This window comes from Mesocricetus auratus, unplaced genomic scaffold (genome assembly GCF_017639785.1).
Source record: "Mesocricetus auratus isolate SY011 unplaced genomic scaffold, BCM_Maur_2.0 Super-Scaffold_100006, whole genome shotgun sequence".
In the NCBI taxonomy this organism is placed as follows: Eukaryota; Metazoa; Chordata; class Mammalia; order Rodentia; family Cricetidae; genus Mesocricetus; species Mesocricetus auratus.
Genome location: NW_024429190.1, coordinates 10164473 through 10178854, shown reverse-complemented (window position 1 = coordinate 10178854; position 14382 = coordinate 10164473). Strand labels below are relative to the sequence as shown.

General features: G+C 55.9%; 1 protein-coding gene across 3 annotated transcripts; it reads left to right on the top strand.

The window, feature by feature from the left end:
- The first annotated feature begins 4068 nt into the window (after positions 1-4068).
- Positions 4069-14324, top strand: Aebp1 (AE binding protein 1). 3 transcript variants are annotated; one of them, XM_040746738.1, is made up of 21 exons: positions 4070-4698; positions 6144-6518; positions 6946-7017; positions 7128-7199; positions 7304-7414; positions 7489-7557; positions 8105-8182; positions 8474-8554; positions 8637-8690; positions 10201-10310; positions 10383-10522; positions 10850-10934; positions 11028-11172; positions 11264-11349; positions 11549-11672; positions 11912-12108; positions 12206-12385; positions 12532-12883; positions 12964-13103; positions 13189-13288; positions 13518-14324. In XM_040746738.1, exons 1-21 carry the CDS (start codon positions 4416-4418, stop codon positions 14099-14101), a joined length of 3438 nt encoding a protein of 1145 aa, XP_040602672.1. In that variant the 5' UTR covers positions 4070-4415; the 3' UTR covers positions 14102-14324. The 3 variants fall into 3 exon arrangements, with proteins under 3 accessions (XP_040602674.1, XP_040602672.1, XP_040602673.1); XM_040746739.1 differs by having other exon boundaries at positions 4075-4662; XM_040746740.1 differs by lacking the exon at positions 6946-7017 and having other exon boundaries at positions 4069-4698.
- The last annotated feature ends 58 nt before the right edge of the window (positions 14325-14382 follow it).

The following is a 14382-nucleotide window of genomic DNA, read 5'->3' as shown; positions in this document are numbered from 1 at the left end:
ACTGTTGAGTGAACCAGAGGCACATGGGCAAGGAGGTGTGTACAAATTGCCGTGGAACTCAAGGCAACTGGGCTGTGGAGAGGGATAGGGTGGCCAAGTGAATGACATGATTGTCTTGCCCATCTGCCCCAGGCATGTGTACAGCCACAGAGAGGTGACATTTCATCAGTTCCCTACAGAAATGCTCCCACTGAGACGGCCAGGGACATCTTTGTGTACACCTGGGAAGCCTAGGTATACTTCTGGGCCCAGAGAGTGTCATGCAGATTTCAGCTAAGACCTTTAGACTCACCCAGTTCCTTTGGAGGGAGCCACAGCATAAGGCTCCACTGCTTTGGGTGTGAGAAACATCCTCAGAGAGACGCTGGGAATTACTCGGGAACTTCTTGAAAGGCCACAGCTTTCCTCAGACATGGGCAATGAATGAGGAAGCTTGTGGACACCAGATCTGAATAGAGGAGATGGCAGAGTTACCAGTAAGCAGGAGTAGGTCTGACCCTTGTGATCCCAAGTCCAGCATTTTCTGGACGCTTGAGTGGTATCTGAAACAATGACATATGCTAGCCAGAACTTTTGCCTGAATGTTAGGCTGGTTCAAAGGGACAGACCTTTCCTCTTAGACTCAAACCACTCCTTAAGGTCTGAAGAAACAGGAAATGCCTTCATCTCCTTTCTAGCCTCTCCCTACTGCTCCTGACTCAGCATCAGCATTAACTGACTCAACTCCATTATCTTATTTATTTGTTTATTGTTTTGATTGTTTGAGACCAGGTTTCTCTGTGTAGCTCTGACTGTCCAGAAACTCACTCTGTAGATCAGGCTGACCTTGAAAACTCAAGAGATCTTTCTGCCCCGCCTCCTAAGTGCTGGCATTAGAGGTGTGCAACAAAACAGACCAGCTCATTTCTTTGTTATTTTTAAATATTCATTCTTTGGGGCTGGAGAGATGGCTCCCCAGTTGGGAGCACTGACTGCTCTTCCAGAGGACCCAGGTTCAATTCCCAGCACCCACATGACAGCTCACAACTGTCTCTAACTCCAGTTCCAGGGCATGGGGCACAGACATGCAGGCAAAACATTGTGTACATAAAATAAAAAATAAAAGCTAAAAGAGAGAGAGAGAGAGAGAGAGAGAGAGAGAGAGAGAGAGAGAGAGAGAGAGAGAGAGAGAGAGAGAGGTGAGTGCTAGTTTGGCCCTGCTTATAAAAATATGCATTTTAATTGTGTACTAGTGTTTGTGCACCATGGGCATGCAATGCTCATGAAGGCCAGAAGAGGGCATCGGATCCCCCAGAACTAGAGTTACAGACAATGTGAGCTGCCATGCGGGTGTTGGGAATTGAACTTGTGTCCCCTGCAAAAGTGGTAAATGCTCTTAGCCAATGAGCCATCTTTTCAGCCCTTACTTATTTTTGAGGTGGGATCTCACTACAGAATCCAGACTGGCCTCAAAACTGCTGTCTCCTGCCTTGACCTTCTAAATGCTGGGATGGCAGGTGTGCTCCATCTGACTGGGCCTATCAGATCCAATTTAATTAAAAAATAATTTATTTAACTTTGACTTATGTGCATTGGTGTGATGTATCAGATCCCCTGGGACTGGAGCTACGAACAGCTGTGAGCTGCCATGTGGGTGCTGGGAATTGAACCTGGGTCCTCTGGAAGAGCAGCTCAACTGCTGAGACATCTCTCCAGACCCCAAAAACTTCTGAGTTCTTACCATGCTTGTAGTATCTCTTCTCCCGCTGCCCCAAGAGCCTGACCCCAAGGTCTCTCATGAGGAGGGGAGGGGAGCCATCCTTCCATGGGGAGATCTGATGCTACAAAGGGGAAGAGATCTTCGCACCTTTTCCATGTGACAACTCCGCTCATATTGCAGGACACCACAGACCAGGAGCCTTCTTTGCCCTTGACCTAACCTTAGCCTCTCTCTCCTGGTTCCCCTCCTAGGGCTTCCCTCTGGCAGGTGGCCCACTTGGCTGGATGCTCGTTCCAAGGCCCCAAAGGTGAGAACTTCACAGACCCACTGAAGGACCAGAGGCTCGGCCCTCCACCCTCAGACAGCTCTGCTCTCCCGGCTCTGCAGCACCGAGGGACACCATCCTTCTCTCAGGCTGTTCTGTCGAGCGGATCCTTGGGAAGACCATGCTAGGTTCACGTGGAAGGCTGGAGTCAGGAGGGGAGAGGAGTTACCAAACTGTCTGTCAGGACCCCCAGAACACTCGGGCATAAAGAGTGCTCTTGGATCTGAGTGAGTGAGTGCTCCTGGTCATGGAAACCACTGGCCTCCTATTTCCTCAGCTGGCCTTGGCTATGTCCTCCCGACATTTGACTTGGATGTTATGCTCTTTGGCAAAGTGGAGGGCTCCCCTCACAGGCTCTGACTTCTGGTTATCCCCCTATTCAGGAGCTGTGGGTCCAAGTCAAAAGGACTTCCTGAGGATGGGCTCCTTAGGGCAGGAACAGCAGCCTGTCTGCCTTCTTGGACTCTCAGTGTGGAGGCCTCAGCCCCTCAGACCTCCTGGACCCAGTTTCCCACAGGGACTTCTGCTCACATTCCTCCAGCGACCCACTGAGGTCGAGGAAAAGGCTCTCTAGACCTTGGGTTTTTTGTTTTCCATTTTTGAAATGGCTTCTGTTTTCCCTGGCAGAGAATATCCAGCCCAAATTCAGTCCAAGTATGAGCCATTCCTAGGGAAGTGACATCCCATGGCCCCTCATGCACCCTGTGGCCTCCCCAGCATGATACATTGGACCAGACCGGGTGGGCGCATGGGAGCACATTCCCAGAACTGATTTTAGCATGATGATTCAGAGGGAGACAGTGGATGAGACTTGCTTCATTCACCCTGGTTGTTACCACCAAGCTGAAGTCACTTACACAGAGGCCCAGCTGTGAGAGTTGTCCTGGGATGGGGGTTGGGGACAAAGCTACGAGGGCCAGCAGCCCGTGGGATGCAACTGTTGACCATGTGTGCCAGGCGCCACACAACGTGACCCATTTAATGTGCACACGGTAAGTTTCAGGCATTGAGGTCACTTGGGGAAATCAGATGGCTAGGAGGGCAGGGATGGGACAGACCTCCGGGACCAGTTCTTGATGTAGTGTATCTGCTTGCTTAAGGAGAGCCAGAAAGGGGACTTCCTGTTGTCACCCACTCCCAGGGAGCAGCAGGGTGCAGAGCCCAGCCTCTGAAAGTCTCCTTGGTTTTCCACCTGCTCAGGCTGGCCCTGCGAAGCAGGGGTTGTGCTGGGATGTCCTGATCTGCATTTTTCTTTTTCTCGCATCAGGTCAGGCATCTGCTCTGACAGGGCGCCTCACCACCACGGCTGAAAGCTGCCTGCCACTGAACGGAGCCTGTGGCTACAGGCCCACTTTTACGTCCTTATTCTTCAACGGTAAATGCTCTGGCAGTTCTGGGCTTAGCTGGAGTGGCCATTGGGACCAAACATTTATTTATCTTCTGGAAGCCAACGGCACACACGCTGGCACCTCCACTGATCTAGGATGCTCTGAGACTCTAGGCCCCTCTGGACGGGTGTGGTAGCTGAAGCTGTCGTAACAATTTGCTGTTGTTTTAACCGATTCCGGTCAGAGAAAGGAAAGAAATAAGTGTTTGTCCACGTTGGGACCTGAGAGTTCAGGTCTAAATAAAGTGGGGCTCCTATCTCCAGGACAGCGGCTGGGTTGCTGAGGGCAGCTTTTCATGCCCCCCCCCCCAACAGTGAATCCTCACAAGGCTGTCTTTTCTGTTGTGAAGGGTTGACTCCAAAGACCTGGGATGTAGGTCATAACCCCACGAAGGTGACATCTGCACTTACAATCAGCAGGTGACACTTTGAAGATCCAATCTCCAGAGAGTGGGTTGCCAGTACCCTCGGGACCCTAAGTCTCTTTTACCCTCCCTCCCTCTCCTAGTAAGCTGGGGGCTCGAAGGAGAGGGCACAACAGGCAGAACATAGGCCGCCTTAGACCCTGGACACCTCCTTCCTCAAAACTTCTACCCTGCTCTCTCTCCTCCCAGACCCTCTAAGCTGGGCACAGACGCTGCTAGTAGTCGGGGATCCATGCTGCTCCGCCTCCCTCCCCCGCAGCCCCCGCTCCAAGGCCGACTCCTCCTCCTCCCGCTCCGGAAACCCGAAGCCCCCGCCCTGGCCAGGCCGTCGCAAGCTCTCGGGAGGGCGGTCCGCGTGAGAGCAAGCCACGCGGGGTAGGAGCGCCCAGGGCTTCCAGAACCTCTGCCAGAGCCCCCTGTCCTCCCTGAATCTCCCTCTCCCACCCCTTTCTGGATACCTTCGACGCCCACGTTGCTCCTCAGGGTCTCTCAACGCCCTTTCCCTCCCCCACGCGGGGCACCGCCCTGCCACCCAAGTCCGTGCTTGAGCCCACCCCTCTCCCGCGCGTGCCCAAAGCCATGGCTGCGGTGTGCACGGTACCTCTGCTCTGCGGCCTCCTGGCACTGCTGGTGCTGTGCCCTGTGGGGAGCCCACAGACGGTGCTGACCGACGACGAGATTGAGGAGTTCCTCGAAGGCTTCCTTTCAGAGCTGGAGACCCAGTCCCCGCCCCGGGAGGACGACGTGGAAGCCCAGCCACTTCCCGAGCCCACCCAGCGTGCCCGCAAATCCAAGGCAGGGGGCAAGCTTCAGACAGATGCAGAAGGTGAGAACCTGGAGGCACTGGTGGCCATGGCCTCAGGTGAGAGAGCATTCAGGGGCTCCCGAGGGTCTGGGCACTTCCCACGCTGTGCAGGGAGGAACGGCTCTCCAGTGTAATGCCAGGCGGCAGTTCTAGGCAGGAGTTTGGAGACCTGCGGGTATGTCCAGCACAGGGTGGCACTGGGTTTTTGAGGTTCTAAGATGCGGTCGTCCAAGTCTCACAAGGATGTAGGCTTGGGCCAGAGGAGCATTGTGTTTTATTTACCCCTCTGCGGTTCAGGCTGGCCCTAGTCTGTTAGCGGCTAGGGTCTGCCTCCTCTCGTCCCACAGGAACACACAGGCAGGGGAGGGGGGTGCGGAAGACCTCTGTTCTCCACACGTCCAGGTGAAAGTGGGCAGTCTGAGATGGTCAGAACTAGCCGAGGTGATAGCATCACCAAGGCATGTAACCCGGAGCCTCTTACGTAACCGTTGATTGTCGGTAAATCTTAGCTGTTTTTCATGGCCCTCTGGAGGGTGGCAGAGGGTCTTGTGATCTCTCTCCCGGGAGACGGAGAGGCACCATTCATCATTCCTGAGGTCAGCAGCTCCCGCTCCAGCCCCCACTGCTGTAGGTCTGCCCTGCCCTCCCCTCCCCTCCCCCTCACCTCCCTACACGTCCTGCCTCCAGCAGTCAAGGCTTGGACATGGCTGGCATGAGCCCACTTCTGCTGTGAGTGTTGTAGTTAATGTTCCCTGTTCAGCCAACTGCCTTTGTGTTTTCCATCCACCATGAGACTCCGCAGCATCTGTAGCTCCGAGGGTGCTGGGAGGGTGGCCCTGCTACTAGACGTCTCTGAGATGAGCCAACAGCTAGGAGCTACCTACCTGTCCCTCTGTCCTCGATGTGGTCCCCAGGGCCTACTCCTTCCTTTTAGGCTTCAAGACCTACTGAGTGCCTGCCTTCCTCCCTTGGTGCAATGCTAGGAAACCAAACCCCGGCCTTTTGAGTATTGAACTACATATGCCCTCAGCCTGACTTGAGAGTCTCTTTGAAGTTTGTCTTGTCCCTGTTAGGAGGCTCTAGGAAGGTTGAATCGCACTCTTTAATTTGCCTGAGAGTTTGGTGGGGGAGCCTTGCTCCTTCAGGCAATCTCCAGTGCCTTCCATGTCTGGCGCATGTGCCCCAGGCTAACCAGATATTGGAAAAGTGAACTGTGAGGGTGAACTGTGAGGGTTTTGGCGCATGGAGATGTCTCCTGAGATAACGTGCCCCATGCTCAGCCTTCAGACAGCTGAGAGTTGATGCTGATTGCTTGGGATGTGCAGACAGGAAGCTGGACACAGATCTCATTCTACCACCTGGGCAAGTGGCTAACCTCAGTTTCCGGGTGAATGCCAGGGACTGACGGGTGCCCCCACACCCAGGCTGTAGGCATCCTGAGGGACCACAAGGGCACACAGATGGGCTCTGATGGCTTGAACTTACGTCTTCATCCTTGGCAGCCCCTTCAGAAAAGAGCAAAGACAGAGGGAAGAAGGGAAAAAAGGACAAAAGCCCCAAGGTTACGAAACAACCCCTAGAGGGTTCCACCAGGCCTCCCAAGAGAGGAGAGGAGAAGCCACCCAAGGCCACCAAGAAGCCCAAGGAGAAGCCACCCAAGGCCACCAAGAAGCCCAAGGAGAAGCCACCTAAGGCCACGAAGAAGCCCAAGGAGAAGCCACCTAAGGCCACCAAGAAACCCAAGGAGAAGCCACCCAAGGCTACTAAGAGGCCCTTGGCAGGAAAGAGGCTCTCAACTGTGGCCCCCTTAGAAACGCTGGAGTGGCCATTACCCCCACCCTCCAACCCCAGCCCCAAGGAGCTACCACAGGAGAGAGGTTTGTAACAGGCCCCTTGGGGTTCTGACCTCTTTGAGGATGTGGAGAAATGAGGAGAGATTCCTGGGACCCTCAGATAAGGAGGCTTTGAAGCCTTGCCATGAACTTGGCAATTTTATCAGAGTTCTCTTAAGGCTGCCACTTGGGCAGGGTGAGAGCTTGGGAGCTTACAGGTAGAAAACCCTGCCCCCTGGTCCCCCTTCTCTCTGCTGGCTTCAGTTATAGTAGGCCCCCCCCCGGGGGGGGCAGTGTAGCAGCACTCTAGCCGCAGGGTAAACCAGCAGAGTGCCTCCGCTTCCTTGGCAGGCTGAGGCCTTAGGAGAGCACCCACAGGACCCACCGGGTCTGAGGCACTGCTGCCTTAGGTTCTCAAGGCGGTCCAGGCAGGCACCCCCGTTTATCTGCTCCCGGGTCTTGTGTGTTGTAGGAAGAACCTTCCCAGATACCCGGCAGGGGCAAGGAGAGGGGACACAGGTGGAGGCCAAGGAGCACCAGCCGGGTGAGCAGCTGTCATCCTCTTGGTCTCAGGGTGACCAGCCACTCAGCCCTACTAGTCTCAGGGGCCTTACTGGGTATGGTTGTCAGGAGGCACTGGTATCTCCCCCTCAGAGCCAGAGGAGGAGACCGAGGCGCCCACACTGGACTACAATGACCAGATAGAGAGGGAGGACTATGAGGACTGTGAGTAGACCCTCCCTAGGTGTGGGCTAGACTCTGGCCTGGGCGTGGGTGGTTCTACCTGGGGTCCACCCAGCGTGGCTGCTTAGGATCTGCCTCCCGCTTAGTTGAGTACATACGGCGACAGAAGCAACCCAGACCTCCACCCAGTAGGAAGAGGCTCTGGCCAGAGCGCCCTGAGGAGAAGGCTGAAGAGCCAGAAGAAAGGAAAGAAATCGGTAAGATGGGAGTCAGTAGAGGGGACTCAGGGTCAGGGGAGAGGCCCAAGTTCACCTCCACCTTACCCCCCCAGGTCCACCTCTGCAGCCCCTGCTGCCCCCTGACTATGGGGATGGCTACTTGATCCCCAACTATGACGACAGTGAGTATCTGGTGTCCCAAAGACCAAGGGACGCAGGTGAGTGGGCATCTGCGTGCCTGCAGGACACTGGGCTTTCTCTGCCTGCCTTCCTGGCCCCTGACTCTGCTCTCGCCGCCATTGGGGTGGCCTGGGACTCACTCTCAGCCCCGTTACCCTGTGTGGGCCTAGCCCTCCCTACCCTGGGCTCCAGCAGTCATCCTGCCTTCTCCAACTGTCTGTGCTGCTACTCCTGTGTCAGGTCCCAGTGGAGACCTCAGATCTCCTCCCTTCTGGGCTTGTCATTTCCCTGCCCTTGCGTTACTATGAATGCCTCCAGACCCTGGCCTCGGCCCAGCTCTCCAGGCCTGCCCCCTCCCGGCCACATGTGCTAGCTGCCACCCAGGCACATTCTTGCCCATCTGTGAGTCTCCCTTCCCATAGGCCAACCTTGTAGCAGCCTTGTGACCTCAGTCTTGGCCTGTCCCCTCCCTTCTTGCCTCTCTCCCCTGTGGTTCAGGCCTGCCTTATGGGCTCCTGGGTCAGCTAACCCCGGCTTTCTCTCCTACAGTGGATTACTACTTCCCCCATCCTCCTCCCCAGAAGCCAGATGTTGGACCAGAGGTGGATGAAGAAAAGGAGGAAATGAGTGAGTGAGAACAGGCAGATGTCATGGCAGGCCACCATTGGAGGCCGCTGTGTCTGCTGGATGTGCCTCCGGCTCAGCCTGATTCTTATCTGCACACTCCAGGCTCAGCCTAACCCCTCCCCACACGCTCTCAGGTCAGCCTGACCCTCATGTGTCCCCAGCTTAGCCTGAACCCCAGCACATGCCTCAGCTCAACCCGACACCGTCCCATGCGTCCCCAGCGCAGCCTGGCCTCCTCTACTCTCGGCCCAGAACCAACCTGACTGGCCTCTCTTATCTTGCCTGCCCCAGAGAAACCCAAAAAGGAGGGCAGTAGCCACAAGGAGGAGACAGAGGACAAGTGGGCCTCGGAGAAAAACAAGGACCACAAAGGTGTGTGGCCAGTCCCCATCGGGCACCATTTAGCTTTTTGCTGCCATAGACCCTTGGCTCCAGCCCTTCCCTTTGTTAACAGGGTCCCGGAAGGGCGAGGACCTGGAAGAGGAGTGGGCTCCGGTGGAGAAAATCAGTGAGTAGGGTTAGGTCTAGGGTGGTCATCCACTCAGGACCCCCAGAAGCACACCCGACCATAGATTCTTACAGCACAGGGGAGCCCACCAGACCATAGATTCTTACAGCACATGGGAGCCCACCAGACCATAGATTCTTACAGCACATGGGAGCCCACCCGACCATAGATTCTTACAGCACATGGGAGCCCACCCGACCATAGATTCTTACAGCACATGGGAGCCCACCAGACCATAGATTCTTACAGCACAGGGGAGCCCACCAGACCATAGATTCTTACAGCACAGGGGAACCCACCAGACCATAGATTCTTACAGCACAGGGGAACCCACCAGACCATAGATTCTTACAGCACAGGGGAGCCCACCAGACCATAGATTCTTATAGCACAGGGGAACCCACCAGACCATAGATTCTTACAGCACAGGGGAACCCACCAGACCATAGATTCTTACAGCACAGGGGAACTGACCAGACCATAGATTCTTACAGCACATGGGAGCCCACCAGACCATAGATTCTTACAGCACAGGGGAACCCACCTGACCATAGATTCTTACAGCACAGGGGAGCCCACCCGACCATAGATTCTTACAGCACATGGGAGCCCACCCGACCATAGATTCTTACAGCACATGGGAGCCCACCAGACCATAGATTCTTACAGCACAGGGGAACCCACCCGACCATAGATTCTTACAGCACATGGGAGCCCACCAGACCATAGATTCTTACAGCACAGGGGAACCCACCAGACCATAGATTCTTACAGCACAGGGGAACTGACCAGACCATAGATTCTTACAGCACAGGGGAGCCCACCCGACCATAGATTCTTACAGCACATGGGAGCCCACCAGACCATAGATTCTTACAGCACAGGGGAACCCACCAGACCATAGATTCTTACAGCACAGGGGAACTGACCAGACCATAGATTCTTACAGCACAGGGGAACTGACCAGACCATAGATTCTTACAGCACAGGGGAACTGACCAGACCATAGATTCTTACAGCACAGGGGGAGCCCCATGAACTGAAGACAGCCCTACTCAGCTGCACCTGTGCTCTGACCTGAGGTTGGCCTGCTTCAGAGGAGGGGATGGGGTGGGTCAGAGCTTCTGGGTATCCAGCTGCTGGGTGACAGTGGATAGGGGCAGGGCCTGGGGGAGGGAGGGAGGTCTCTAGCTACCTTTATAGGTTTCATTCTAAAGCTGTTGTGCAAACGGCTTCATCTGGGTGAAGTCCCCTGAGGCTTATCACAAGTGTTGGGCACCATCAGCTCATTCTTCAGATGGCAGCTAACGCAGGGGAAGCAGGCTTGGGTCCCACTGCGTCCTTGCCTGATCTGTGTCCACTTGAGATGGGTGGAATCTGCAGCCTTCAGAGCCACAAGCTACGCAGCTGTCCTCTCTTTAAGGGATGTGGGCTGTGGGCCTGTTGACTCCGGATTAACGAAGGGAGGGAGGTTGAGTCTGAGCCGCTAGCCCAGGGTGTGCATCCACAGAGTGCCCACCGATTGGGATGGAATCACACCGCATTGAGGACAACCAGATCCGTGCCTCCTCCATGCTGCGCCACGGCCTGGGAGCTCAGCGGGGCCGGCTCAACATGCAGGTGTGTGAGTGGACTGTCTATCCTGCAGTGGGTGAGGGCCCGCCCACCCGTGCTCAGCCTCCCTTCTGACAGGCTGGAGCTAATGAGGACGACTACTATGACGGGGCATGGTGCGCTGAGGACGAGTCACAGACGCAGTGGATCGAGGTGGACACCAGAAGGATGACTCGGTTCACAGGCATCATTACGCAGGGCCGAGATTCCAGCATCCAGTATGTAAACGGGCTCTTAGGCAGTGGGCAGGGGCTCCCACACAGCTCTAGTCCCACTTGGGGACATTCCAGACAGCCCTTGACCTGAACTGGGAAGGCCAGAAAAATCAATGAGGGGCCAATCATGTACCTGCCCCTCAGTCGTGGCTAGTCAGTCTGCATGTTCAGACGGACAGACAAGCGTTGAGACAGCCACTGCCCGTGGCCAGACACAGAATCTGGCTCCAGAGGTCCAGGCTGTGCTCCACAGCCCTGCTGGCCCAGAAGTTGCTCAAGACCTTAGAGCCTTGGATGAGAGCATTCTTTCCTACTGTGTCTGTTCCCCAGTGACGACTTTGTGACTACCTTCTTCGTGGGCTTCAGCAATGACAGCCAGACCTGGGTGATGTATACCAATGGCTACGAGGAAATGGTGGGTGCTCAGATCTTCTGCTTTGCTCATTGTCTGGGCCAGGGTGGACTCTTGGAAGATCAGGGCACTACACAGATGTCTGCGTCTCTTTAGACTTTCCATGGGAATGTGGACAAGGACACACCTGTGTTGAGTGAGCTCCCTGAGCCGGTTGTAGCCCGTTTCATCCGTGTCTATCCGCTCACCTGGAACGGCAGCCTGTGCATGCGCCTGGAGGTGCTAGGCTGCCCCGTGACCCGTGAGTGAAGAGGGCCCTGGCTGTGGCTTTGGGTGGCTGTGTGTGATTTGGGTGTGGATCAAAGGGCAGCTGATTCAGGCCTCTTCTGCAGCTGTCCACAGCTACTATGCACAGAATGAGGCGGTAATCACTGACAACCTGGACTTTCGGCATCACAGTTACAAGGATATGCGCCAGGTTAGGAGCCTGAGGGCCCTGTGCTGGGGAACAAGAGAGCTTATACTCAGCCCTGTCCCTATTATTCCAAAGGCATAATCTTTCAAGGAATGTTGGCCGCTTCTTGCCTTAGGGAAGGAACTAGTACCTGGGGTCTTCCCAAAGAACCCCCCAGAAGAGTGGGAGGATGCTCAGTGACATCATATCTCCTCCCTGCCAGCTGATGAAGGTGGTGAATGAGGAGTGCCCCACAATTACCCGCACATACAGCCTGGGCAAGAGTTCACAGGGGCTCAAGATCTATGCGATGGAGATCTCGGATAACCCTGGGGAGCACGAGCTGGGTGAGGGCCTGGGGACGGTGTTTTGCCAATGCTTAGAGTTCCAGGGTCCCTGCACTGCCTCTCTCCTGCTGGGCCTGTACAGCGGCTATACGGCACTCACCACCGCCTGCCTGACCTGCAGACTCCAGGGGACCCAGGCCTGCCTCCCTGAGCACCAGAAGAATCAGCTGCCCCCAAACCTTTTGGGCACATCTGGGCCTTGCCAGGCTAAGTGCTTGCTGTGGCTCCTGTCTTTGCAGGGGAGCCTGAGTTCCGTTACACAGCTGGGCTCCACGGCAATGAGGTACTAGGCCGAGAGCTCCTGTTACTGCTCATGCAGTACCTGTGCCGCGAGTACCGTGAAGGGAACCCCAGAGTGCGCAGCCTGGTACAGGACACGCGGATCCACCTGGTGCCTTCACTGAACCCTGATGGCTACGAGGTGGCCGCGCAGATGGTGGGTTGTGGGGCTAGCAAGGGGTGGCTAGAGGTTGGAGGCATGGGCGGACCTTCCCTGACTTCCTACTATCTAGTCACCTATGTTTTCCTTGTAGGGCTCAGAGTTTGGGAACTGGGCACTGGGGCTGTGGACTGAGGAAGGCTTTGACATCTTTGAGGACTTCCCAGACCTCAACTCTGTGCTCTGGGCAGCTGAGGAGAAGAAGTGGGTCCCCTATAGGGTCCCCAACAATAACCTGCCAATCCCTGAACGCTACCTGTCCCCAGATGCCACGGTGAGGAGCAAGTCCTGGCATGCTGAGCGGTGGCAGCTGGAGTGCGGGGAGGGCTGCTGACAGCGAGCTGAGGTGTTGGCATTGAGACCCGGGAGGGCGAGAGGAAGAGTCTGAGGGACATGGCTGCGTATGCCACACATCCCTAGGTATCCACAGAAGTCCGGGCCATCATCTCCTGGATGGAGAAGAACCCCTTCGTGCTGGGTGCAAATCTGAATGGCGGTGAGAGGCTTGTGTCTTACCCCTATGACATGGCTCGGACACCTAGCCAGGAGCAGCTGTTGGCGGCAGCAATGGCAGCTGCCCGTGGAGAAGATGATGATGAGGTACCGGAAGCCCAGGAGACTCCAGATCATGCTATTTTCCGCTGGCTGGCCATCTCTTTTGCCTCAGCCCATCTCACCATGACTGAGCCCTACCGGGGAGGGTGCCAGGCCCAGGACTACACCAGCGGCATGGGCATTGTCAATGGGGCCAAGTGGAATCCTCGGTCCGGGAGTAAGTCGGCTTGGGAAGAGCTTGGGGAAGGCATGTGACCTGGGGAGAGGATGACCATGGGTCTGTTTTCCTCTGTCTAGCTATCAATGACTTTAGCTACCTGCATACCAACTGCCTGGAGCTCTCCATTTACCTGGGCTGTGACAAGTTCCCTCATGAGAGTGAGCTGCCCCGTGAGTGGGAGAATAACAAGGAGGCGCTGCTTACCTTCATGGAGCAGGTGGGACAGCCTGGGCTACACAGGAGGGTGACGCTTGGGAGGAGTATGGACGTGGAATCTGTGGGCCCACACCTTCCTTTTGCAGGTGCACCGTGGCATTAAGGGTGTGGTGACAGACGAGCAAGGCATTCCCATCGCCAATGCTACCATCTCGGTGAATGGGATCAACCACGGTGTTAAGACAGGTGCTCTGCATGTACACACACTCCATTTGTTTTGAAGGGGCAAAGTAGTAGCAAGGCAAGCCTGGTTTGTACTGCAAGTCTCTGGTCCCTTGGACCTTCCAGAGCTGCTGGGCCTGTCCAGGACTTGGGACTGCAGCTCCTGGGGAGACCTGAGGACTGGGCCTGGGGGAATCTGAGAGGTCAGAGCTGGAGAGGCCCTGGGACAATCAGGTTTATCTTCTTTATATAGCAAGTGGAGGTGACTACTGGCGCATCCTCAACCCGGGTGAGTACCGCGTGACAGCCCATGCAGAGGGCTACACCTCAAGCGCCAAGACCTGCAACGTGGACTATGATATTGGGGCCACTCAGTGCAACTTCATCCTGGCTCGCTCCAACTGGAAGCGCATTCGGGAGATCTTGGCTATGAATGGGAACCGGCCCATTCTCCGCATTGACCCCTCACGACCCATGACCCCCCAGCAGCGGCGCATGCAGCAGCGCCGTCTACAGTACCGGCTCCGGATGAGGGAACAGATGCGGCTTCGGCGACTGAATGCTACCACAGGCCCTGCCACGAGCCCCGCCCCTCCCCCCACGCCTCCTCCTTCCCCTACACCAGGCATTACCAGGAGGCCCTGGGAAATACTACCTACAACCACTACAGGCTGGGAGGAGTCAGAAACTGAGACATACACAGAAATAGTGACAGAGTTTGGGACAGAGTATGGGACTGAGCTGGAGGAGGAGATGGAGGAGGAGGAGGAGGTCACAGGCCCCGCATTTCCATTCACAACAGTGGAGACGTACACAGTGAACTTCGGGGATTTCTGAAACTGGAATCCCAACAACCTGGCCCAATTCAAACTAAGATGGCACTTCCCAAGCCTGTGCTGGCTGCCGCATAGCCATCAGAGGTCTCCCTCCCTGGTGTGGGACATCAGGGTCACCAGGACTCCAAAGCCAGTCTATGCAGAAGTTCCAGTTCTGCCTGCCAGCCTTTGGAGAGAAGCAGGCAAGGGAGCCACAGTCACACCAATAAAACAAGCTCACGGCACCCACTGTACTGTCCTGCCCAGCAGAAGAGGTTGGCTTGCCGGGGGCTTCCCTGTCAG